The 27,953-nt window shown below is 33.7% G+C and overlaps 1 protein-coding gene across 6 annotated transcripts in view; it reads left to right on the top strand.

Moving 5' to 3' along the window:
- LOC126738355 (ribosome-binding protein 1) overlaps window positions 1–27,953 on the top strand; it is a 29,602-nt gene that overhangs the window by 996 nt on the left and 653 nt on the right. For 2 of the 6 annotated variants that reach the window (XM_050443645.1, XM_050443646.1), the window contains exons 3-17: window positions 3,036–3,165; window positions 3,223–3,338; window positions 3,430–3,582; window positions 10,068–10,311; window positions 10,544–10,674; window positions 11,606–11,932; window positions 13,856–13,999; window positions 14,058–14,165; window positions 14,232–14,483; window positions 14,566–14,640; window positions 14,717–14,947; window positions 20,719–20,832; window positions 20,891–20,977; window positions 27,172–27,324; window positions 27,398–27,475. In XM_050443645.1, coding sequence (XP_050299602.1) covers window positions 3,036–3,165; window positions 3,223–3,338; window positions 3,430–3,582; window positions 10,068–10,311; window positions 10,544–10,674; window positions 11,606–11,932; window positions 13,856–13,999; window positions 14,058–14,165; window positions 14,232–14,483; window positions 14,566–14,640; window positions 14,717–14,947; window positions 20,719–20,832; window positions 20,891–20,977; window positions 27,172–27,324; window positions 27,398–27,475 — 2,343 coding nt within the window. Of the gene's footprint in view, window positions 1–3,035; window positions 3,166–3,222; window positions 3,339–3,429; window positions 3,583–10,067; window positions 10,312–10,543; window positions 10,675–11,605; window positions 11,933–13,855; window positions 14,000–14,057; window positions 14,166–14,231; window positions 14,484–14,565; window positions 14,641–14,716; window positions 14,948–20,718; window positions 20,833–20,890; window positions 20,978–27,171; window positions 27,352–27,397; window positions 27,476–27,953 lie in introns of all 6 variants that reach the window. The other 4 variants (XR_007661306.1, XM_050443647.1, XM_050443650.1 and 1 more) reach the window with 4 other exon arrangements.

The following is a 27,953-nucleotide window of genomic DNA, read 5'->3' as shown; positions in this document are numbered from 1 at the left end:
TCCACAAATAAAACGCTAATCCTCTAATTTCAGGAGTTATGGATTTCGGCAAGTGTTCTTGCCATCATCAGACTCTAAAATTGGGTTACTTAACACTTACACAAATTCTAAATAATAACAATGTTAGAGTCTGATGATTTATTTATTTATTTTTTTTTATTTATTTATACCCTTACAAACACATTTGAAATGTAATTATATGTGGGAGTGCTTACTGGCTTGCAGAAAGAAAAAGGAAAACCAATAATAATGATGAAACTAAACCTACACTAAAACTAATAACATTTAATAAAATACACCTACTTACAATTAAAAATCAAAAACAAAAAGAACAGATTAACAAGTAAATGATTAATCAGGTAAGGATACAAAATCAGTCTTAATTTGGCGAATTCTAATATTAAAGAGATCTATATCATATTTTTGCATATAATTATTACATTCTTGCATCATTCTATTAAATGGCAAACAACTTGAGGGTGAACACTGGAAGAGATTGTTATTTCTTATTCTCAAATTGATTTTAGGAACTGCAAATGATAGATGATTAATTAAAGAACAGTTCTTATATTTTAAGTTGTTAGTTATGTAGTAAATAAATAAGACATCATTCATATTACGCCTAACACTCAATCGTACCATTTTAAATTCAATTAGCATACTTTTCAAGGAGATCATATAAGGATGTGCATTATGTGTTCTTAAGTACAGGTATCTTAAAAATCTTTTTTGGACCCTTTCAATCATATTAATATGCACCATTGCTTTAGGTGCCCAGATAACTGAGGCATACTCCAAGATCGGTCTGACCAGTGAGTTGTACAGAATTATTATTGATTTTATTTCTTTAAAATGTTTTGTATTTCTTATTACAAAGCCAAGAAGCTTATATGCTTTGTTTACAATAGTTTCATAGTGTTGCTTAAATTTGAGATTTGTTTGAAAGTTGTTGAGACTCCAAGATCCCTAAATTTACTTTTCCTACTTAACGATAAGTTATCAATTTTGTAATCAAAATTTATAAATTTGCATTTTTCTTGTGAAGGTTAGAATTTGACATTTATCTATGTTTAATGACATTTTATTTTCTCTGAACCACTGGGCCACCAAGTTCAAATCAATTTGCAGCTCAAGACAATCAATAAGAGAAGTTATGTGCATAAATAATTTAAAATCATCAGGAAACATGAGACATCTAGCATGCTTTATACAGTTTGGCCAATCATTCTGAAAAATTAGAAATAAGAGAGGCCCAAGGTTATACTGCCCTGAGGCACCCCAGATGTTACTATATATATTTTTGACAATTTTTTACCAACTTTAACTTGCTGAGGCCTTCCGGTAAGATAAGATACCATAAACCTACATGCTTTCAGAGAGAAACCAAATTTACCCAACTTATTCACCAACAGCCCATGGTCAACCCGATCAAAAGCCTTTGCACAATCTGTCAAGACAACATCTAGCTGCTCTTGACTATCTACTGCATTGGCAGCTGCCTCAGTCAAAGTGCTGAGGTTGGTGACAGTTGAGGCATCTGGTAGAAATCCATGTTGTTGCTGAGAGAATTTATTCATGAAAGAGCTCAAAATATCTTGGTATAAAATGTTTTCAAAAATTTTTGCGAGAGAATTAAGACAGGAGAATTATCTCTTGATTTGAGGATTGGAGTAACCAAAGCATATTTAAGCACTTCTGGAAATGTGTTTGTTTTTAGACACAAATTAAAAATGGTTTTTAATGGAGTGCACAAGATATCAGAACAACCTTTATAAATGTATGAGGGGATACTATCATTGCCAGTGGCCTTTTTTGATTTTAATCTCTTAATGGCTGCTTGAATTTGCATTTCAGAGATCTTGGAGAATGAAAAGTTGCCACTAGATTTATCAAAGTTAGGTTTTTCAGACTGTTGAAATACTGAGCTAAAATATAAGGCAAATGTGTCAGCTATTTCCTGAGCACCGCTAACAGTACACTCCCCATAGCATACCTGATGATGACAAGAACAGTTGCCGAAATGCATAACTCCTGAAATTAGAGGATTAGCGTTTTATTTGTGAAGAAAAGACTTCCCCTACTAACTTTTCAAAAAATTTGGAAAACCAAGGGTTCAAATATTTTATGTTTTGGCTATTTACTCTAAAAGTTTCATACTTTCAGGACTCGTCAATCAAAAGTTGCGAGCCTACAAGAAAACATTTGTCACATCCATTTATATTATGCACAAATTTTGTTTAAAAATTCAATTGCCAATGGTTTTTACTAAAATTTTGAACTTTCCCAAAAACCATTTGTTGGTATTAAAATAATCAAGTAATTGATTGAAAACTGATTTATCAAAAACTTTTTCCTAACATGGTAGAGTATTTATTAATTTAAACTTTGACATATGATTTGCATTTGTTACCTTTGAACCTTGCTAGTCTTTAAACCTTTAGGAAATGTGCTTTTTTTAAGAGATGTATTTACAAAATTTAGAAACACATGCCAAATGCTGCTAACAGTATTTTTTAAAGAAAAGTGAGCCTTATTTTTTTAATTAATTCTTGAAAAGAAATACATTTAAAATCTTGTGGCCAATTTATACTTTGACCTATACTTTTATTACTATTATTTGCCTTTATTATTTGATCACTCTCAATATTCATAGAAAAATGAGTACCATGTAAATTGTACCATAGTTATGATGTCTTTTTATTATACTGTCCCGTTCTAGGATAATAATTATCTAGGATATTTCTCTAGTTATTTTAAATATTGCTATAAATTATATTAATATCACAGCTATTAGATACAGTTTAATAATAAAATATTTGGGTTGCAGAATATTGCTACCATATAGATGTCATGTGTCGTCTAGTAAATAGTATTATTTCTAATCTCTATTAAAATGATTACACTTCATAGCAACACAATAACAACAAATTTGGTGTCAAGAATTATAATTAGATCCTGCCTTTGCATTATATGTTTCAACTAAAATTGAACATTTCATTCTGTATATTACCCATAATTTACTGTATCATCCATAGATTAATAAGGAGACAAAAACCAATAAGACTGTGGAAAATGAACTTTCTGATGATATAGAAACTGTTGATGCTCAAGAGAAAGAGGTGGAACTGGTTGACCCTGTTAAACAAAAAAATAATGGACCAAAAGGTAAAATTTAATCCCCAAAAAGCATAATAAATTCAACTCTAGTCATTAAACCTTTAGGAAAAAGTGCCAACAAATCCAAGGAAAAGGTCCATGTAGAGTTCAAACCTGAGCCTGAAGAGCTACCGGTAGAACCACTGCCAGTTGAAAAAGAAGTCAAGGAGGTCATCAATAAGGTAAAAAACTCATTTAAAATTATTAATCAGTGTCTGAGAGGTTAAATTAAAAGAAACCGCTAAGATGTTAAGGTTTTTTTTGATTTTGCAGAAAAAATCAAAAAAAGTGCGTCCGATCTTATTGAAAAGTACTTCAGAGTTGGAGATTGTATCGCAGGCAGCCATCGAAACGCCCGTTTTAAATCATTTCGAGGAAATACATCCTAAGGATGATCGTGAATTGTTGTTGATGCATGCCGGCAGTGTAAGTCTGTGTGTGTGTCTGTTTTGTCTTTTTTTTTTTTTTCGTTAGCTGTCACTTATGTAGCTTTAGCCTGCTTTTGTTTATGCTAAATATTATGTGCCCAATAAGAACTTCAAACCAGTTTAACTGTATGGACAGAGTCTGACAATATTGTACAGCTTTTTGAAAGTCTGTTCAGCTTTTAATTTTTTGCTGCAACAATATTCAACAGATTTCCAAATTTTAAACATTCTAGAGATGTCTGAATAAAATGTGAAGATTCACCAATAATATCATGATTCTTACTATAGATAAGCTACATTTGCACAATGATTTTTAATTTTGTGCAAACAAACACTTGATGCCTAAGAGGCCTCGCATCACTAATAAGTTTTCTACAGCTTTTTATTTAGTAGAAAAATGTGATGTGAAAAATTCTAGAATGTGAAGAATTCTTAATGAGCCTCTGGCCATGCATCGCTTGATGTTAGTACAATTTTATGAAAAAGCGTCTCCATTTAGTACTCCCTTACTTCATTGTGGCTGTATTCAGTATATATTATTTACAAAATAAATATAGTATATAAAATATTCAACAAAATAAGATTTTATATCGCAATAAAGCACTTGAAGTATTAGTACTATCATTAAATAGCTAGCATAAATAACAGATAACAGGTAACATCAATAAAATTAAAGGTTAACAATGGTTTAAAACAGAGTAACTGCAATAGAAAAGAAGACACAATTTAACCCATTCGCGGACAAAACAAAATTTTTTGGGGTCTTCCTGGGACATTTTATTTTTATTTTTTTTTAGAATCGGCATGTCTTAAGGTCATAAATTATATGTCAGTTAGAATTTTTTTGTTTGTGGTGTTTTTTCGTAAAGAAACTGCCAGACTGCTGTTGCGGACCTGTCCCTTTGGATAACAACTTGCATTGTATAGGGACAAGACTGCTTATGCAGACAATATATTTATTGAAAGGTTGCATAGGTACTACGAAATAATATATCATGTATAAAAATAAAAGTTTTTATTCACAAAAGTAAGAAACTACAAAAATATTAATTCATATGCTTATAACATAGTATTACAAAAACCGAAATTCATTTATTGGAATGAAAATTTTCAAAGCATCGCCCAACACACAAAAGGGGGAATGCGTTTCGCAAACCTTACATCTTCATGATGTCTGCCTGCGTTTGTCATGCTTAGAACACGCCCGGCATCGCAGGAAGTGACTTTTGCGTTTAAAGTTGGGCGGGACTGGTATTTTTTCTAAGACATGTAGAACTTCAGGTACAATTGTCTCCTCAGCTGTAACGTGTGCCGCAGGGACTGAAACTTTTGCAGCTTTTGCTGCACCTTGGTTCACCAGTTTTCTTCCGTTTCTCAAATTGTTTGGAATCCCAAGTAATCCCCTAATGATACTCTCCCGAAATTGAAGTAAATTTGTGATAAAATTGATTTTGTGATATCTCGATACAGCAAGAAACTATTTATAACTGTAACATCTAACAGATGAAATATCACCTTTTTGTACCATCTGATTGATTTTCTGGGGCAGCTATAATAGGAAGTAAACTGATCACATCTATCTACCCCTGACATATTCATCTGATATTCGTGAATTTCTTTTGGCTTTTGTGATTTTTACCCATAAGAATTCGAAACCTCATGATGCACAAAACATCGCCCTTGTCCTTCCATTTGCTGACATACACTTTACCATTTCTTTTCCAAATATGGTCGCCTCTTTTGAGTTTTTTGTCGTAACTACTTTTGGGTTTTGTTTTCGATTTGATCTCAAAGTACCTGTCGTGTGAGTTTTCCTACGAAGGAGAATTTGGGACAACCCCACGCTATTATAATAATTGTCCATTATCAAGTGATGACCTTTATCTAAAAATGGCTGCATTAGTCTGAATACCAATGCCTGTAGCTTGGAAACTTCTCCATCGTCCTGTTTATATATTTCAATGTCATGATTGTACCCATTTGGAGAGCATAATTCGAAGAATTTAATTCCATATTTGGCACGTTTATTTTTTATATATTGCCTAAAGCTCAATCTGCCGCGGTGCAATAAAAGCGACTCATCCAGTGCTAATGCCTCTTCCAGGGAAAAGTACTTTATTCTTAACTTTATTCAGACGATCGACATTTCCTTTTTCCTTGGTGCAGTTGAACGCCCGTAGTAATTGCTCATACCTTCTTCCAGTCATTATGTTGGAAAATATGGGATGATAGTAAAGGGGATCCAAGGAGAATATTTTTCACAGAGTTGGAAAACGTACTTGGGCTTGAAGAAGTGACAATCCAAAAAACTTACACATTTCTTCAAAATTGGTGCCATCCGCGCATACCTTGCATGGGGTCTGTTGGTCGTTTCCATTTTTTCCCATACTCATTAGTGCATAATGTCAAAAGATCCATCACTTCATCATCCCACAAAGTTTTGAAAACTTCCAGCGGTGATGGTACATGATCAAATCTTAATTTGATCCCAGCATTTGCGTTGTCAAAGTTGAAATCCGGAATGTCTTCAACGTCGCTGTGCCATTCCTTATCGCTGTCTCACTGATTAGAGCTTGGCGATGGTAACGAAGGTTCTGCGTCATTCGATGCTGAACTGATATCCTCGTTCTCAGAAGCGGTACTTTCTTGAGTTTCATCAGAGCTATTATTTGATGGAACATAGTCTTCATCCCCACTTTCAGAGTTATGATAAGGATCCTCATCACTTTGTTGACTAGCCTCATCCGAACTAGACGATGCTGATTCAGCAGTCTCGACTTCATCATAAAACTTCAACAGCCTAGCTTCTTCTTTTTCGTCCATTTTTCTGCAAAAAAAATTAAATTTTACTGGTACTGCCGAGACAAGTAGCTAATATAATACAGAATGTCCATTCACAGTATGTACTTGCCTAGATTTTCTGGCGAGGAGGGGCTCATGCAATGAGATGTTTTTTATCTGTTTTGGTTACCAAAATCTATACACATAAAAAAAATTTTGAACCTAACCTAACTACCACACAACGAATTTTCGGGCTACACAGCTGCAGCTACATAAGCAAAAACGTGTAAAAACAAAACATTATACTGTGCCCTAGTTATTTATTGTGTGCACTACTTTTCAATGTTAGTTTTCTATTATCACCACCAACTCCAGATTGAAACTGGCCAAAACCATATGTAAATACAATTTCCAAAAAAAAAAATGAGCCCCTACTACTTATTTGTCACCTCTAAAACTTACCGAACACAGGTGCACTTTATTGGGACACAAACCACGTCTGATTGTCTAACCTTATGTAGATTTTGTCTTGGCGCCAAAAGATCAGCTGACTGTCAACACATGCGCAGGTTACATTTATGCATACTATACGCTTCGTGGGACGATTCTCTATTTAGTGGGACACAACAGATCTTTCTAAACCTTAGTACACGCTAATAACGACTGCTATTGAAGACTTGTCCTCTGGGGACGATCAAATTGCGTCTTCATATGCAGGCGTGTCCCTGCACGTCTGTCTGCATATGTAGACGTGTCCGTGAATGGGTAGCAAAGTCAAGATATAAAATTTTATTGCACTTAAGTAGATTTTAAAACTCGTTGAAGTGAACTCAGAGAACAATGAAACAAATCTATACTGACACTATTTGAGTTAATCATCATTCTACCTATTGCACAGTTTTCACCATAACAGTGTACGATGTTGTTCAAGGTAGAATAATCTAGTCTGTCTGAGCACTGTAGTAGGAGGAACATTTAAATTAAGCTAACACAACAACCCAGGAGACTGTATTACATTATTAAGAATCTTGTATGTTGTGACAATATCGCAGTTTTTACGTCGAGTCTCAAACTTTTCAATGTTCAGCAATCTATACATTTCACTGTAATTAATATCAATACAAGGAATATTAAGCTTGTAAGCAATGTATTTTATGAATTTACGTTGAACTTTTTCTAGACACATTATATATTTAACATAATAAGGTGGCCATATACATGAATTCAACTCAAGTTGACTGCGAACCAATAGAAGTTTGATGGAATCAATACTGCTGAAATCATGAGTGTGCCTCTTAATAAAACCCAACATTTTGTAAGCCTTATTACACAGGTTTTCAATATTTTTTGAAAAAGCTAGTCTGCAATCAAAAAGCACCCAAAGATCACGTATCTTTGATACCTTCTCAATAAGTGAACTCATTAGATGGTACTGATGAAATGGTGGACTAAAACTCCTGGTAAATTGAATATATTTGCATTTTTTAGCATTTAGGACCATTCTATTGTTCTTGCACCATAATTCAAATTTGTGAAGATCAGAACAAAGTTCATGATGTGCCAAGTTACTGTATATAATTCTAAAAATCTTAACATCATTAGCAAAAAGCAACACATTACAATAATCAAAACAATGAACGACATCATTAATAAAAAGATTAAATAAAAAAGAGGCAAGATGGGCACCCAAAGGAACCCCAGAAGTCACAGGAAAAGGACTAGAATAAAAGTTATTTATCTTTACAATCTGTGTTCTTCCAGACAGATATGACTTCAACCAAGCCAAAAGACAACCACCAATGCCATAGAGTGACAACTTCGCAACCAGGAGAGAATGATTAACCCTGTCAAAGGCCTTGGAAAAGTCAGTATATATGGAATCAACCGACATACCGCTCTCCAAGGCCCCCGACAAAGCAACAAATTAGTGGTAATGGACCTACCCCTGATAAACCCATTCTGCTTAGTTGAGATTATATTTTTAAATTTTTCTGATAAAAAATCTGTGACAAAACTTTCAAGAACCTTTGCAAAGTGACAAGCCAGAGAAACAGGACGATAGTTTTTCACATGATCCCTCTGACCTGTATTCTTAAATATAGGAGTCAAATAATTTAACTTCCATGAGGTTAGAAATCTACCTGTCTTGAAAGACAAATTATAAATCAGCCATAGTGGACGTGCCAAAGCAAACACACAGTGTTTTATGAAGACAGCTGGAATACAGTCAGGCCTAGGGCCCTTATTAACATTGACATTGGTTAACTTTTCAAAGACTTCAGATATTTGTACATGCATTTCATTAATATCAAAAGAACATGCAATATCAGGGTGGGTAAATTCCTGAACATCAAATTCATCAGGAGTGTATTGAGTCTTATCTGAGTATTTTGTGTCTTATCTCTTATATATTTCCAGAAATATTTAGGGTCACCGGAAATAGAAGATTGGGTTTGCTCAATATAGTTTGAGTAGCATTGATCAACCTGATTTTTACAGATTGCTCTAAGATTACTGAACATTTCATAGTCTTCAACGGCCTTAGACTGTTTATACTTTGCATGTGCCATTCTTTTTTGCAAGATATTTGATTTCAATTCTGCACTGAACATGAAACTTGAATTTATTGTTAATTTTTATGATAGGTACAAAATAGATGAGAGCGTTACCCAATGCATTATACAAACAGTCCACATTAGCGTTAACATCAGATAATAATAAACTATCCCAATCCGCATCAAGAAGGTAGCTGTTAAGACCTGCATAATCTGCATTCTTGAAGTCGTGTATTTCTTCACATTAGTTAAGAGATTCATTCGTATTTTGGAAGCAAAAAAATCAATCAATTTTTTTTGTGCACTGGGGATGAAAAATTGTACATTTTAAAATTATTTTGACTTATACAGGGTGTATACAAAAGGAGTGGCATTAGAAATGTTTTTTTAAATGGAAGATTTTATGTATTATTTGAATTAGAGACAGTTAAAATTTGGTTTTTTTTCAACTAAGAGGCTACACAGCCATAACTACTTGTCATAGGATAAAATAATTTTTACATTCTTATCTTAACTTTTTAAGATGTATATGACCTAATAAAAGAAAAATATGCTACTGTCACTTGTCTTTTTCGTTTTTTAAAATGTAAAAAAAAAAATATGGTTAACCTAGCTAAAAATGTAGATTGAAAAAACTAGATTAAAAATTGGTAAAGGGAAAGTTGATATGATTTTTTTTATTGATAATCTTTTTTGGTTACCGGGGATATCTAAGAATTACATTTTAGCCAATTGGTTTGATCATTTTCATGATGTACTTGAATTATCTGTGTCTTGCTTTTTGTTAATGTTTCTATTGTGTTTTTTTTTATGTTGATCATTTCTGAATTTATTATTTTCTTATAATTTTATTGTCTATCCAAGACTTTTACATCTTAAAAATTTAATTGGTGTACTTTTATATTGGCGTGTTCTGGAGGTTTTGCTCGAGTCTCTGTTGTCACAGACTTATTGTTGATGATACTTATTAGTATTATTACTGTTATTACTTGGCCCCACATCTAACTCACTTAACAAGAAGCATAAAAGATTTTTGCGTCACAAAAAACAACAAGTTAAAATTTGTGATTTATATAGTGTATTAATTAAGTCTTTGATCATTGTTTTTGAGTTACCAAGAGCATTCTTTTTTGTCCCATCTTAATAGAAAGAAGAAACTGTAAAAGCGGTCGAAGACAAAAAACCCCAAAAGAAGAACAAACAGAACCGTCAAGAAAAAGTGCCGGAACCGCAACGGATCGAGAAAACCGAAACGGTGGCGGCACCCGAACCCATAGCGGTGTCGGAAGAACTGCCGGTTGTGTGCCCCCAACCGGTGCAGGAACCCCCCGTAAATAGCGCTAAGGAAAAAAAGAAAAAGAAAACCGAGTTTAACTCGAGACAGCAGATGAGTTAGTACACTTTATTACCCCCTAATTAATTAATTATCATAATATTATTAATAATAGTCTGGTAGATGTAGTTACTAGTTACACATAGGAAATAGTACCTAACCTCTTGACACCTTTTAAATTTGCAGTTAACCGGGAAAAACGCAGAGGTACCAAACATTTTTTTAAAAAAGTTATTTTATTAATGACATTTGGTTTTTTTTTATCTGGGGATTTTTTAATTGTGTTTTAGTTGCCGAAAGGGATCAGCTTATCCACTCGGTGACGAATGCCGAACTTTCCCGCACCGAAGTGCAAATGCTGATCGATCTGTTGCTTAATAAGCAGCTGGAGGCGCCGGCTGTCATCGACGATTGGAGTGAGGTAAGGAAGAGATTTTCCTTAATCCATTAGTGCATGAAGTAGGATGGAATAAGAAACACATAAGTTTTTTATTAAACATTTGTTCAGTGTAGTTCAAATAAGCAGCCAAATGTGGAAAAAAAACATTGGAAATGTATACATTTGAAAAAAGAACAGTCCCTTATGAGGGACATTATGCTAAAAATAACAAAATAAAAATTCTGATAATCAACAAAAAATGTATTCTTTGATATGCCTATTTAGTGTGATAAGCCTAGAAACATATTTTGGGGTGTAAGCCCGCATTACATTTTACGCAAACAAAATTTGCCTTTTTTTTGCAAAATGCACACCTTCTATCAGTCTCAGAATATTGCACCAAATGATTGATATTATCAAATCTAACATCCAGCGGTAAGGTTGGTCTTAGTTTCCCTTTTACAGACTTTACGCCATATGAATGCAGCAAAGCTAGGGCTATGTTTCTTCGAAATACAACTAAAGAAGAACTTATTGGATCAGAAATGAAACAGAGTTCATAATGGTTGAAAAAGACGAAAGGACGTATTAAAAATTTTAAAACACCATCATGTAGGACGAAAAAATTGGCAATGCGAACGTGCAAATTATTTTTAAAGCGGATAAAAAATTAGCTTAGAAAAAAATAAAATTGACTTTTTAAAAGTTTCTATCTCTTCTTATATCTTCAAAACCATTCGAAATTTTTAATTTTTTTTAATGGCATATTGTGAAACTCCACAATTCTCAATTTTGCCCCAATTTAGCAATCTTCGTATCTCTTATAGATTCCGAGATCCTCATGTTAAGGGTCGAATTTGAAACACCTTGTACTACATTTGGTATATCACAGTAACTTTTCAATTGACAAAATAAAGTATTTGTGATTTTTTGGTGTTCTTCAACTATAAATATGATTTTAAAAAATCCTTAGGGTAAATCCGATCCGGTTCAAAAGCTAAAAAAGCAACTGGCCGACAAAGAGAAGCAGCTGCAAGACGAGCAGGAGGCGCTGCTCGGGGTCCAGGCGAAACTGAAGGAGATCCGCCACGAGCAGCAAACGGAGCGGGCGCAACTCCAACTGAAGCTGAAACAGTCGGAGGAGGCGCGTGCGGACGCGGTCGCGGCCCGCAATCGCCTCCAGCAGAACCTGCAGGAGTTGGAGGAGTTCAGGAGCAACTTTCATCGCGTCGTGGAGGAGAATAAGGCGCTGCTAGGGGACAGGGGCCGGCTGGAGGCCACCTTGATCCGGTTACAGGAGGTGAGGACTTTCTCTATAGTCAGCAAAACGACAAATATACAGTGTGTGTCAGCCAAATGGAATAAATTAGCTAATAAGTAGACGGGAGCGTGTTGGAAAAAACGCTCGAACACGTCGATTGGTTTTTATAGTTATAGCACATTTTTTTTCATAAAAACTTTTTATACAGGAAGTATTAGATAATGGTGGCCAATACCAACTTGCTTAGTTTAAACATAATACCGAAAATTGTTACAACATATTCAAAAACTTATACATAATACAAATCTAAACAATAATGTCAATGTAGGAGATGTTCAAAATGCTCGCCACGAACGTCTTGGCAACACCCTACCCGTAAATAGAAATTTTTCCTAACGTTACTCAACATCTCAGGTGTGATCGATCTAATTGCCAAGGTTATTTGTCTTCGTAAGTCAGTGGGTTTAGTTTTGTATACAATAGTTTTCACATATGTCATATCCCCATAAGAAAAAGTCTAATGGCGTCAGATCGGGAGACCGTGCTGGCCGTTCCATCGATCCTCGCCTCCCTATCCACCGGTCTGGGAAATACAGGGTGCACCAGAGAAACTTACTTATTTGAAAGGTCAATAAAAACAAAAGTACTTCAATAATTCTTTTAATTTTTTTTTATTTGACAATACAATATCCCAATTTTTTTTTTCATACAGTCTTGAAAATGACATCGGATAAATGGCGACCTCTATTGCGCATACACTGATAAAGTCGATTTTTGAAATTCGTATCCACTCTTTGCAGCATATCAATCGGTATGTTGGCAATTGTGTCGCGAAAATTGATCTTGAGGTGTGCTATGGTCCGTGGTCGATCGACATAAACCAGAGATTTCAAATAACCCCATAAAAAGAAATTGCATGGAGTCAAATCTGTAGAGCGTGCCGGCCATTGAAGATCGCCTTTGAAAGAGATAAGGCGGTCGGGGAAATGTTGTCGCAACAAATTCATTGAGTCTCGTGCTGTGTGTGCTGTGGCTCCATCTTGCTGAAACCACATGTTCCTAACGTTCATTTCTTCGAGTCTTGGAAGAAAAAATTCCTCGATCATGTTCCTGTAACGAGCTCCATTCACTGTAACTGCGCGTTCGTTTTCTCCAAAAAAAGAAGGTTCAATTATTCCCATTACCGACATCGCACACCAGACAGTATCTCGCTCACAATTAAGTGGCTTCTGGTGAAGCTCACGTGGATTTGCACCACACCAATAACGCATGTTTTGCTTGTTGACGCAGCCGGATTTTATTTCAATAAATAGACCCTTATGGGAACTTCTCTCTGAATTTGGTATTTATGGTTTATTTAGGAAACAACTAATAAATTATGACAGATAACTGACATTTGAGTTTCAGCCTAGGTCACGTAACTACCGTAACTTTTTTACTATTGGTCCGATTCTGTTGGAATTTGGTATTTGGGGTTTATTTAGAATACAATAAATATATATTTAAATCATATATAATATATATAGGTATCAATATATATATAATATAGGTATCACTATATAAATAGTTTTATTGTTTTGATATAAATTTATCAGACTTTGAGTCATTTGAGATAGAAGCGAGGTAAAATTGTGAAACTAACCCAAGAACCAAAACGACTTACTTGGGAACCAAATTTTGATTTACAAAAAAATGTTTTGAAATCACTGTGTTAAATAATTTAATTGCCTATAATTTGATGTATAATACTTTAGTAAAAATGTATCAGACTATGAGGAATTTGAGGTAAACATATGTTACAACATGTTAAAACCTTATCTTTCCAATGAAGTTTCAATAAAAAGTCACGTCTAGGAATCAATTTTAAAGTTATAATAATTATTTTGATACCATCGCATCGATAATTTAATTTGTTACATTATTATTCTTACTTTAATTACTAAAAATTTTATTTTCTCAAAGACCGACGCCGTCCTACACACGATAAAATCCGAAAACGCCCACCTGACCAACGAACTGCACCGACTTACGCAGGAACGCCAGGAACAGGACCTGACCCTGAACAATTGCCTCGTACAGTTGCAAACCATGCAGGAGGAAGTACAAGTAAGACGCGCATAATTTCGCTCTTTTTCTAACTGACTCGGAACCTTGAATTTTTCAGCGTAATCAGTCGTTCGCTTTGAGTGAACAAGAAGAGACCCGCCAACTAGCCGAGAAGCTGCAAACGATGGTGCAGGAGGAGCAACGACTTAACGAGGTTATCGCGCAAGTAAGACAAAGATAGAGTGAACGAACGAGCGTAGAGAATGTTAATAAAATTTCTGTTATTGCACAGTTGAATGCGGAAAACGTGTCGCTCCGCGAAGAAAACGACAAAAAACTGAACGGCTCCTTGGAGGAATCAAAGGAGCACAAGATCAAACTGCTCAACCTCGACAACGAACTGTCCTCGGTCAAAAACGATCTGTCGGCGGCCAATCGAAACCTGCTGGAGGCGGAACGACAACACCGCGAGGAAATCACGAACACGAGACAACAGTGCGAGCAGTTGAAGACCGAACTGGAGGAGCAAAAAAACAAAAACAACGTAAGCGTATAGGCAACTTTTTTAATCTATTCTTATTAATAACCTGTACAATATTAAGTTACTAACCCATTACACTTTAAAGGAATTACGCAAAAAGAACTGGAAAGTGATGGAAGCCCTAAACGAGGCGGAAAGCAGGAAAAATAAGGAGTCGGCCGTAAGTGTTCGTACCTTCACTTTCCATTTCGTTTAACCGAACCTTAATCTTTGATGATTTTCATTTCAATTGATAGGAAATCCGGTTAAGGGAACAGACCGCGCACAAGCAGTTCCTACAGCGACTGTTTCCGGAAGTGGAGGCCCTCGGCGCCGATTCCCTTGGAGGCGAGTGGCTTGTGGAGGTGGAAAAGGGCATCAGACAGCACATCGACACTTTACAGAAGGGCAAATCGAGCGGGGAGGGTGCCGAAGTGGTCAAATTACAAGCAGAGGTGCTGAAGTATAAAACGGTCATCGATGAAACGGTAGGTGTATTTATTTAAGTGCAAGTGCAACTCTCCTACGGATAGCGTCATTTTCAAATTGGTTTCTTTACTAACGTGTACCATCTTGTATAACCAGTGAATTTCATTGAGCCCAGTAACTTTTATTTTTGGAGATTTGTCAGGAATATAATGATAATAATAAATGTTTTTTATTTACCCAACTCAATTATTAGTAGCTAAATTACACTATTTTGGGTTGTCTACAAATGCCATTATATTTTTCCAATCTTATCTTGAGGGTCGGTCTCACTGCGTAATCAAAAAGTCAAATTATGAGTTCTCCAACTTCTTGCTTCTTACCATGGGTGTTCCACAAGGATCCATATTAGGACCGTTGCTTTTTTCTCTCTATGTGGCTGATATGGAAAAGTGTCTTCAAAATTCAAAACTCCAACAGTATGCTGACGATTCCCAGGTATATATTGCTTTTGATACTCCAGGTCTGCATGAGGCGCAAAATAAAATAAATACTGATCTACAGAGCTTGGCCGTGTTTACTGAGAATCATAACTTAAAACTTAACGTATCAAAATCGTGTGTAATATTTGTAACACATAACAAGAGTCAGCTGCAAGAGGTTTCAAACAGATTTAAAGTAGTTGTTAAAGGCGAGTCTGTTCCAGTTGTAACTGAAAAACGTAATTTAGGTGTAGTTATTGATTCAAATCTTAACTTTACTTTCCATATTAAAGTCAAACTTCAAGCCGCCTACATCAGATTAAAGGGCCTTTATCAGTATAAGAAAATGTTGCCTTCAAAAATAAAATATTGGCTGTGTGATACACTAGTTCTTTCATTACTTGACTATGGGGATATTGTATACGGCGATTCTTTAACTAAATACTTATCGAACAAAATACAAAAACTTCAGAATAGTTGCATGAGATATTCATTTAATATTGCCTATAGAAACCGCATAACTCCATATTTAAATTCTAATTTAATTCTGAATATGAGCAATAGAAGGAAAGTCCATATGTTTAATTTAATTTATAAAATAATGAAAACCGGACAGCCTGAAAATTTAAGAAATTTATTTTTTAATCAAGATATTCCTTATAATACAAGAAATCCCCAATTCCTTAGAATTCCTTTACATAGAACAGCAACCTTTAAAAAATCTTTTTTATATATGGGCATTCAGATGTGGAATGAACTACCTATTTATATAAAGGAATGTTCGCCTAAAAAATTTATTATAAACTTAAAAAAATATCTCTTAAACACGCAAATTGTGGTAACCTAATGTGACCGTATTTTATAAAATGGTATTTTTGTTTTAATTAATGTTCTGCACACCTGATCTTGCTAATTGCAAATATTTACATTAAAATTGAATTCTCACTCGCCTGTTATCTACTCTCCGTGCTCGTCTTTGGATTCTTTTGTTTTTCTTTTTGCCCAGCTTCATAGCCACTCGCTAGTTCATTGTAAAATGCACATATTGTCCCTTTTGATTTTGGTATGGACCTTATTGTAAATACATAATATTACGTTTTTTAGAAAATAGTTTATTTAGGAACACGGGTTGTACAGCACATGTACAAGTAATCTATGTACTTGCATGTGTATCGGTTTTTTTTTATGATCGTTTAAAGAATTCAGTTCTATGTTTGGGAATTTGGAGCGTTTTTCTTCGAAGATTCAAAAATAGTAAAAAAAAATATATTGTTCCAACCTCCTAAACCTTGTTTTATCAACTTGGCCACTGTAAATTGTAATGCAATCTTACTGGAATGACTTTTTCTAAAGCATAATTTGTTACCTTTAACGAATTTGTTAATATTAAAGTCATGCAATAATACATATCCAATGGTATTAACAGTATTTTTCAAAAAGTATTAATTTGTTATTCCCTGAAATCTTTTTTTAAATTTTAAGTCTCTTATTATTTTTAACAGAGTAGGAATTTTTTAACGGTTCACATATTGTTGTCCTGTAAATTACTTTAAAAAATGTCCCTCAAATGTAGGAAATTTAATTCGAATTCCAGTATGATCCAGGTTTTCAGTAGAAGGCTTATATTAAGGTAGATCACAAATATAAAATATAACCGTTGAATAAAAAATAATTATTTATAACAACTTAAAACTAAGATGCTTGCAATATTTCTTTATTTCAATACTTTGAAGACTTTAGTGTAGAATGCATTGTACTTATTTTTTTTTTAATTTATTAACATGCTTCATTTAAAACACAACAGAAAAAGGTCTTGAGTCTTAAATACTAGCAAGTACTTTATTTCTCTTAAAAGTAAATCTATGTAAATATAACACAAAAAACCCTGAAAGTAATTGGAAAAACTACAGGCAGCGTCGAAACCAAGTGAGAGAGGGGCAGTTGACAGAGAAAAGAAGTTCAATTACACATAATAACTGAAAGGTGCTGCATAAGCTTAACGTACATCGCCGGCCTAAAAAATTGTCTCCTTGGAAAAGCTCTTAACCCTGAGAGGTTGTCTTATTACATGAAAATGAAATTTATTTAATTTATTAGCAGCGTTGCTAGATGTCATAAAGAGAATAATCGCATAACCTGTTTAAAATTATCGTACTGAACGTCGATATTTATACCTTCGAAAGTTTTAGGGGAAAAAATTCTGAAAATATTCTTAAATGTATTTATTTTCTAATTATTACAAAATTTGAATTAAAATATGGTTAACATTCATCACAAATTATGTCATCGTCTTCAGATACTGCGTTAGTTTCTTTCTCTTTTGTCGCAGCTTTATTCTGATAAAGTGTGGCTGACGTCTTACTTTCAACATTTTTTCACTAGGATTAAATCTAAAACAGTTTTGTTCTAGATGATTATTCTGGGAAGATAACATAATATAACCATTTAACGTATCCGTTATTATTCTATTTCTTGCCTTAGTTTTTATTAAATTCACCTTTGAAAATTGCCTTTCACATTTGGCACTTGAATGTGGTAGTGACAGCACATTTAGTGCAAACTTGAACAAATCGGGGAATATGAATTCTCCACTAAAGTCTTTTACCTGACTTAGTTTATAAAAAAACTCATCAACTTCCGTGGATTCTGGTAGATCTTCGTAAATTTGTAATTTTCTCCACTGGTCATCAATTTTTTGTAGTTGACGTGTGTTTTGAAGTTCACAAATTTGAGGTAAAGATTTCATCAGCGGTAAAAGTGTGGTCTCATTGCCCTTTTTGATACTATCTAAAGTTAAGATGGGCAAATTACTTAGCACAGGATCTTCGAAATTATACCGTTTATTTTATTTCTAGACAAGCAGTTATTAAAAAATTACGACAGCGTTGAAGAAAATCAATTTTAGCAGGTTCCTCTAAAGAATCTATATTCTGAAGAATCCCAATACCCAAATACATATTTGTTATTCGAACGAAATGTGCATCATCAGTTGGGTCAATTTTACCAATGTCTGTTTTATTGATATAGTTTTGTTCCATAAAAGCTGATAAAAAAATCTTTGTAACACATAACCATTTTACTGTGTAAATTTAAAATTACCACTTTTTCACTCTGAAAATATTTGTTAAGGTCGACAAATTTAGGTAGAACCCATTCCAAAAAATATAAAATATTATTATCTTGAATTTATTAAGGGCAATATTTATTTCCTTGCTGGATATAAGACGATGTTTCAGGTAATTTGAAGTGAAAAACAATTTTAAAGGTTCCCACTGTTCTAGGATCCGCTTAACCACCTGCAGTAATGACAACCAACGAGTTTGGGCTGGTCTAAGTATCTTGTGTGATTCAGTATTACAAAAGTCCTGAAATTTTCTGAACATTGCCTAGCGCTTAGCGCTGTTTTAAAAAAAACCGTAAATTTTCTGGCCAAGTCTTCACACATTCGGGGTAAATTTTTACACGCTTCACTTGCGCATATAAATGCAAAGAATGGCATACACATTTCTGAAGCATTAATCCCGGGATATCGTTAGCTAATTTACTTGCCACAGAGTTTTTACTACCAAACATGGTATTACAGTCGTCCGATGCAAAACCAATAATATTTTTAAGAGGAATACCACTTTGCGATAGGAGTGTTATTATTTCCTCATATAGCCTCTGGCTAGTAGCACCTTGATCCGCTCTCTCAGGTTCATCCCCAGAGAAAATTTGCAAAAGTTTTCAGAAAAGAGTATCAACTTTACAGATTTTAGGATGGAAAAATCTTACGCATATACATAAAGTTTTAACTGATGAAATGTCAGTAGATTCATCAATAATCAGACCGAATTTGGAACCCTTTAAATAAGAGATTATTTAAATATTAGAATTTTGAGTCGCTTTAAATCTTCCTTGTGACATTCCCTGGGAAATTTTTGAGTCAGGAAAGCAACTTTTAATTAGATTTTGTTAAATGATCAGCTGAATTAAAAGAGATATTGTGCTCTGTCAAAAATCCTGTTATTTTAATTTCGGCCACTTTGCTCTGAGTTTGCAAAGAACTCTCAGGTTTATTAAACAAAGAGGTTATTGTCATCTTTGGAAGAGCTTTTACGTTCTGAACATGCTTTGATGATTTAGCATGATTTTTAATAACGGTTAGTTCTGCAGTAAGCTCTAAATTACAAGGACGGCACCTAGCGTTTTCATCTGAAAGTGCAATTTAAATATATGAGATAAAGGGAAAAAACTTAATTATTGATAATAATTTACCATTACTTTTAATAAGCCAACATTTAAACCTCGAGGCTTATTCCCACTCCACTTGGTATTTTTGTTTTCGGTGCTTAAACTTTTGGGAACATTCGCCGCGTTTCAACTTTTTATATTCAGGAGTTGAACTTCTACTTTCACGTTCAGATTCGGAATCAGACATGGTTACTTCTTATTTTTTTTTACACTAGTTTTAGATCAAATCAACGACAAACACAAAATCAACACCGCTCATAATTACCACAATCACGTGTGAAAGATGTAGGTAAACTGTAATCTGTAAGTAATTTACGACGAAAAATAAGAACGGGGAATCCCCGATACGCGATTGTGTACGGCGCCGCGCCGCCCATAGCCGTTCATACATTTCGTAATATGTGCCATCCATTAGATAGGCGACCACAAACACTTATTAATGCACAGAACACTTATAAATTCCTACTTAATTTTATAGTATGTTAGTGACTAAATAAAATATTACTATTGTATGAAGTAGGGTTTAATTATTCTTTGGAATTAAAAAAAAAAACAATAAAATTTAGTCAAAATTATCGTACAAAGTGGGATTATCGCATAAGTACTATCGTACATCGTACAAGCATTGTTTTTATCGTACGAAATCGATAATTATCGTACATCTAGCAACACTGTTTATTAGTCTTATTAACTAAAAGAGAAATGCCTGAGAATATGAAAAATTTAACTTTTCTCGACAAATTCGTGGACATTAGAGCGAAATCGGACTATTCTGGTATAGGACGCATAGATATTCTCTTATAATTTTATTTTCCTTATTATTTTTTATTTCCTCATTGGTCAAATAAACACCAAACTATCTAAGCCCCTTGGCCATAATAGTTTAGTTTTTTCCTGGTATTTTAACTTGATATAATCAAAGGAATTGGACCTAGGAATGTCCCTCTTAAACTCGCACAGAGTGAAGCGAAAAAAACAATTAAACTTCTATTTAAACCAGGCCACTTTTCCCTCTAATGATTTAATTTGAAATTAATTCACCTAGTTTTAAATGTTTTATCTACATCTACAAATAATGAACTACTATTAGCACATTATAATTGAATTTTCTGATTTAGGAAGGGATGTTAACCAACTTGGAGTCTTATATACAGCAAGAGGAGCGGACTTTGAGGGGACGCCTGGCGGAAAAAGACTCCGAAATCCAAGAGTTGAAGAGTCACTTTTCTCAGGTAAGATCGTCAACGATTTCAATGATTAATCGCCGTTAACATGTAAAAATTGTTCAAGTTGTACGGAATGAATCGCTCAGATTCCAATGGGGTCGAGTTCGCTTATCGTTGCATCGAACAGTCTCTGCCGAAAATCATCGCGGAGGTACGATTTATTTTGTACGTGGTATATACGCTTTTGTGGTGTTTATTTATTAATAAATAATGGGAGAAACTTCTTTTCGTTCATACAGTTTAAAGAAATCGTCACTTTATGGATTAAATTAGTTCTATAAACTACTTATTTAATAAACGACCTGATAGTTTGAAAAATTATATCAATGAAGCAATACTAAGAAAATAAATAATAAAGACATGATAATTTTTTTTAATTACACGCAAAATTGGATAAAAAAGGAATAATTCCTAAATGCCCAAGCGCATCATCATGTTGAGAATATTGAAAATAAGCTACATCAACAAATTATTAAAAAATATTGGAAAACATTCCTGATGATTTTTATGTAGAAACGTCGGGGAGACATATAAATGCGATATAGGATTCTTTTGGCCGCGCACTTTAATATGATGTGATTTTTTTCTTTCATTATGAACTTTATTTAACTTGAGAGATCTCACTTTTCAGTGTCCGAGGCCTTCGATAGAGCATAAGGCGTTTTTTATACGGATTTTATTTAAAAATTTGTATTAAATTGTACTGAAATTTACTCAAAAAACTTCTAAATGATTCTATATAACGTAAAAGTCTTTTTTTGTAAATTTTTTTACTAAAACAGATTTGTGCATGGCCAAAGTCTTCGCACCAGTGTACAGTTTTCTAAAATATTGTACATCAAACTAAACGACCCTTAAAAGATTTCTTAGTAATGCAAGAACTTGGGCAAAACATCAGACGTTTTTTGTACAATATTTTAATATCGATATTAGGCACAAATTTTAACTAAATTTGACGGAAATGGACTTGCGTGGACAGAGACTAGTCACCACAAGTATTTTTTTTAATATTGTACCATAAACTGACAGTCCTTGAAAAACTTCTTAAGAATGCTATAATAGTCGTTTTTTATAAATTTTTTTGTTTTAATTTTTTGTACAAATATAAAAACATTTTACTGAAATATACTTGTGCGTGGTCAAAACCTATGCCACCGCTTGTACATTTAGAAAAAAAAAATTAAACTATACTATGCCTAGAAGACTTCTTAATCACGCTTTTTGTAAATTTTCTTATATGAATTTTTAGTACAAGTCTGTAAAAAAAATTTTGCTGAAATCTGCGAGAAATTTACTAAAAATTAATATAAAGAAATGCACAAATTTTAAAAAAATTGTACTGAAATCGAATTATGCGTGGCCAAAGACATAGGGCGTAATGCTACATATTTTTTTTTAAATGTTTTACATTAAATTAGACCTTTGTATGGCCAGAGGGTACACATCACAGTACTTTTTTTCGTTAAAATTATGCATTAAACCAAGTGTTTTTGTATATTTTTTTTTTGTTAATGAATTTTTAATACAAATTTAAGCAAAATCGCACTGCAATCAAGCTATGTAGTGCTATAAACTACGAATGACTGTACAGGGTGGCCATTTTATTAGGAGCCAAGGTAAAGGCTTATTCTCGGAATCACTAGTGTGTTAAAAAAAAATTTACAGAAATGTTTTCGTTTTAAATTATTTGAGCTTCATCAATACAGGGTGTTCAAAAAGTGCTGAACCGACTTTAACACGTTCGCTGTCAACTCGGTCTATAAGACCAAAAACGAATTAGTTTTATTCGCCACCATGGTCTATAAGACCGAAAAGAAATTTTGCCACCCTCGCCAATGCGGTCTATAGGATCGAGCTAAATATTCAATCCTCTTTCGCCAACTGTTTTATTTTACATTGGTTTAGGGCTGGTAATAGACCGAGTTGGCGTCTGACGATAGTTGGAACATATTAGTTTTTTTAAAATTTAAAAATGCCGAACTCGAGATGATTTTTATTATTTTGCATATTTTATTTCTAGATATGGTAGGTTTGAGAAATAAGAATATTTTACATAATATATTGTTTATTTTTTAAATAACCTTAAACAAAAACCAGTAGTTTACATAATAATGTATGAACAAGCGTAATAAAAAAAAATCCTATTTATCGATTTTCATATCTATGAACTTTATTGAAGCAGTCCAAGCAGAAAAACGGTTTACCATCGCAACCTTTACAATAAAGACGTACTCTAGTGAGTTTTCGTGCCTCTTTTCATCCTTTTTTGGTTCTTAGTTTTTCATAGCATTTACTGCAAGGTCTTCGTTTCTTATAGTCACTTTTGATCATTTCGTGTTTTTGGCGTTTTCTTTATGGAGTAATATCTGCATCCGGTTGCTCTAAAGGATCCTGCGCTTCACATAACTTATATGTAACAGCTTTTCGAAACTGAAGTAAGGGAATTGTGGCATCCACGCTTTCGTTATACATAATCCATGCATTGACCATCGCAGTATTCAGGATAATCTCCACGCCTACGGTACCACTTAAAGGTTCTACGTAAAGGCGTCTGATAAGCTGTCATTTGATCAAATATATCGACCGATGACTTTCCTGCATTATATGCTGCAATGGCTTCACGCTTCTTTACAGTTTTTTGTCTGCGATTTGTCGTGTCTACTGTTGTGCTGCTATGTTTTGTAGAAAGAACTAAAACGTGACATTTTTACGGCTAGCAAATAAATCAAAATCTGGTAATCCAAATTTATTTGAAATTTGCAAGATGGCTTTTGGGTTAAGAGACCATTCTACCTCAGCTCGACCTACCCTTGACTGATAATCTGCCTCTTTGTTTTCTTGGGAACTGATATAGGAGGCAAATGTCAAATTTCTCTAGCAAGTTTATTAAATTTTTTATATTGAATTCCCCCCATTCGATTTATGTAGGAAATTGCAGTGGTGTTATCTATACGCAAAAGAATATTACAAAAGAGATATTTTTGGCAAAATATTTTAACCCAATAAAAGTGCTCATTAGTTCCAAGAAATGTATGATTTCAAGTCTTTCCTTGAGGCTCCAAAACCCTTTGAGCTTTCCTCTATAGAAAATGCCCCAGGCATCCGGGGTGGCATCTGAAAAAAATTCTATTTTTATACTCGAAGGTAAAAAAAGGACAAAATGTTTATTATTTTTATTATTATCATTATTTTTCCACTTTTTAAATCACTTAAGCACTTACGAAAATTTAGAATTTGTTGACACAAGAAACAAGAATGATTTTAGGTATGGTGGGGATGGTACGGGTCACCTACGTCAAAAAAAAACGAGGACTTTAAAACTTGTGGCCTTTAGCCAAGTAGCAGGGACTACATTTATTTATGATCTGAGGAAAAAGGTGGGAATATAACTCGCTTAAAATGAAAACACTTCTGTAAGAATTTTTTTCACACTCTGTGGATTCTGAGAAATGGTATAGACCCCTAATGAAACGGCCACCCTGTACATTTGTATTATTTTATTCAAATTATCAAACTAGGTCCCTTAAAGAATTCTTAGTGATGCGAGACCTTTGGCCACCCATAAGTCGTTTTTTTCTACATTTTTTTAAATACATTTTTAGTACAAATCGGTATAAAACTATACTAGAATCTAACTGTAGTGGTCAAAAGCCGGATACATACCCCTATATGTTTTTTTGAACCTTACATTTAACTAAATAACCTTTACAAGATTTCTTAGTATTCATAAGGTGATTTTGCACCTTTTTTTACAGATTTATAAATAGAATTTTAATATACAGTGTGTCCCACTTAAGGGTTAGCCACCCCTCTAAAATTTTTGTTTCTTAACCAATTTTCAAAAACTTTTTTTTGTTGGATAGATGGTCAAAAATGGCACTTATGAGCCAAGTTCAACATTTAGAGAAAGCAGGTCATGGCCTACTGTATTCAAGTTTGAAGTGCGAAAAATCGAGAAGTAGTATTAGCGATATTAATTTTTGAAAAATGGTACTGGATTATTGTTCAGGACAATAGATAGTATACAGAGTGTTGCAATAAATTGGAGTCAAAATTTTAAAAGGAGCATTAACATTCTTAATCAAATACAAATATTTTTTTAAATTTTTGGCTAATTGTCATACGTCTTGAGAACACAAAGGTTGGAAATATCCTCCAATAAACAACAATCGATCATATTATCATACTATTTTGGGCTCAATTTGTTTGTTTTTTCATGAGTTTGCTTGTTAAATTCCAAAGATATGATTGTGTCTGGTTAAAAATTATTTTGTGGGAATTTTACCCAAGTATGCTATGAAAGAAAATGTTCCTGACAGTTTGTCAAAGTTTTCATGCATTTAGTTCATTTTGACTCCTTGTCGAACAATTATGGGTGATTATAATTTAAACGAAAGAGTTGAAGTAGTGCGGCTAGTTAGCGATGGAGTTAGAACATTTCGTGAAGCTGCAGCTGAATTTAACAGGAGACATCCTGGTAAAAACATCCACCATTCAACATCAGCCAGAATAAACTACGGGTTTGATCAGTCTGGTTCAGTAGGCGGAGTACGTCCTCATTTACATCGTAATCGAGCAAATAATAATAACCAAATAATTCTTGAATACTTTAATGCTAATCCGCAATCTAGCATTAGAGTTGCTAGTGCCAACTTAAATATTTCCAAAAATTGCATATGGAGGTGTTTAAAGAAAAATAACAAGAAGCCTTTCAAGCCTATATTTCTTCACACTTTGGAACACGGGGATAAAGAACGCAGGATGGAATATTGTTTATGGTTACAAGGCGAGTATTTGGCTAACCCTACATTTTTGAAAAATATTTTATACACCGATGAGGTAACATTTACTACAAACGGCATTGTGTCATCTCAGAATATTAAAATGTGGAGTAACGTAAATCCCCATTGGGTGATACAATGTAAAAGGCAGTATTCGCAGAAAATTAACGTATGGTGCGGTATCTTGAATGAACGTATAATCGGGCCGTTTTTCTTTAATGAAAATCTAAATGGACCTAATTTTCTTCGATTCCTGGAAGGTGTTTTTAGTGACGTAATCGATGATTTGTCGTTAGCCGAAACAAGAAACTTACACATACAATTTGACGGTGCGCCTATCCACAATGAAGTGGTAGTGCGGAATTGGCTAAATCAGAAACATCCGAATCGATGGATAGAACGAAACAGCTAATTAATTCAGTGGCCAGCACGTTCCCCCCGACCTTTCTCCCTTAGATTTTTTTCTTTGGGGAACCCTTAAAAACAAATTGTACAAATCAAGACCGCAAACTCTACATGATCTTTGTGAGCGCATTAGACAAGAATGTAATGAAATAAGCAGGGTACACTTAAGAAGGGTGGTAGTTAACAACAGAAGACGCATAGAAAAATGTATAAGAATTAATGGAGGACATATTGAAGGAACTAATATTTAGTTTTGTGGCATTCATTTTTAAATTTGAGTTATAACAAAGATAAAATACTAGTAGTATTATTATCTTTGGTATTAGGTAATTCCTTAAGGTAATTATTTTCAGTTTTTGCTGCTTAGCCTACATTACATTATTAAGTAACTAGTGAAGTGTGAATTGCAACCTAACAATGAAATAAAACTAAAAAATTTATAAATGAAGTTGTATTATTGTGAAGCCCAAAATAGTATGATAATATGATCGATTATTGTTTATTGAAGGATATTTCCAACCTTTGTGTTCTCAAGACGTATGCCAATTAGCCAAAAATTTAAAAAATATTCGTATTTGATTAAGAATGTTATTGCGCCTTTTAAAAATTTTACTCCAATTTATTTCAACACCCTACATACTATCATAACCAAATTTAATACACTTATGTTTTAAGTGATCCTGAACAATAATCCAGTTCCATTTTTCAAAAATAAATATCGCTAATACTACTTCTCGATTTTTCGCACTTCAAACTTGAATACAGTAGGCCATGACCTGCTTTCTCTAAATGTCGAACTTGGCTCATAAGTGCCATTTTTGACCATCTATCCAACAAAAAAAAGTTTTTGAAAATTGGTTAAGAAACAAAAATTTTAGAGGGGTGGCTAACCCTTAAGTGGGACACACTGTAGATAGTAATAAAATTATACTAGAATCGACCAGACATTACGTTTTTTTTGCCAGAAGAGTTCTGAATTAGAATTTCTGTTATGGTTGTGTCTATATTATCTCACAGGAACTTTTAGTTTAAACTTTCATAAAAATGTACTGAAATGTGTAATAATCCCGAATCCATTAACCTTGTCATGTTCTATACAAACTAACTAATAAACTTCTCACATAAACCTGATCCTCTAATACGACGAATTCCGTTTCAGCTCCAAATAAAAGTGTCATCGTTAGAGGAGCAACTGACTCAAGAACAATCGGAAAAGTCCCGACTGCTCTCAGAACGACAACTGCAACTGAACCGACCGGAGAGCAAAGCGGTACTGTCGGAATCGACCGCTACGATAGAAAAACTGTCGGAAGTATGTTATAGCATTTTACCGTTTTAGGTAGGACCGCTCGTTTTTTTTTTAATTTACTGCACGGTTTTTTTAGGAGGTAGATCGGTTGAAAGAGCAATTGCGATTAGAACAAGTTAAAAATAAGGAGGCCACGCGACTCGTCTACCAAAATGTAAGTTTGCAGTGTGTTTGTTTATATGTTTGTAAATGCAAAAAATCTCTTTCATTATTCTCGAAGAGACCAACACAAAAATTGACGAAAACATAAAGTCACAGTTTCACAACATATAATTGCAGGCTACGCGTGTTTCACTCTAGCTAGAGCATCATCAGGCTTAAAATAAAAAATTAGTAAAGTATTGATTAAAAAACACTAAGAAATCTTTAAAAGCCATACACAAACTTCACAATGGGTATCACAATCAATAGGTAACTAAAGGTATTTCGGTGATCATCCACTAAATTTATTTAAAAAATATTAATCTAATAAATTGTTAATAATAATATTAACCTATTGTCGTAATTATGTAGTTTCAAGTTTTTGTAAATCCATGTTCATTTTTGCATTCATGAGCATTTCAGGTTGAAACCAAATATTTTTCAAAGCCTTTTATTTAATAAAGAGGGATTGTATGTGTATACATATGACT

This window comes from Anthonomus grandis, chromosome 7 (genome assembly GCF_022605725.1).
Source record: "Anthonomus grandis grandis chromosome 7, icAntGran1.3, whole genome shotgun sequence".
Lineage (NCBI taxonomy): Eukaryota > Metazoa > Arthropoda > Insecta > Coleoptera > Curculionidae > Anthonomus > Anthonomus grandis.
Note: the sequence above shows the minus strand (reverse complement) of the source record. Positions and strands in the feature narration are given on the sequence as shown.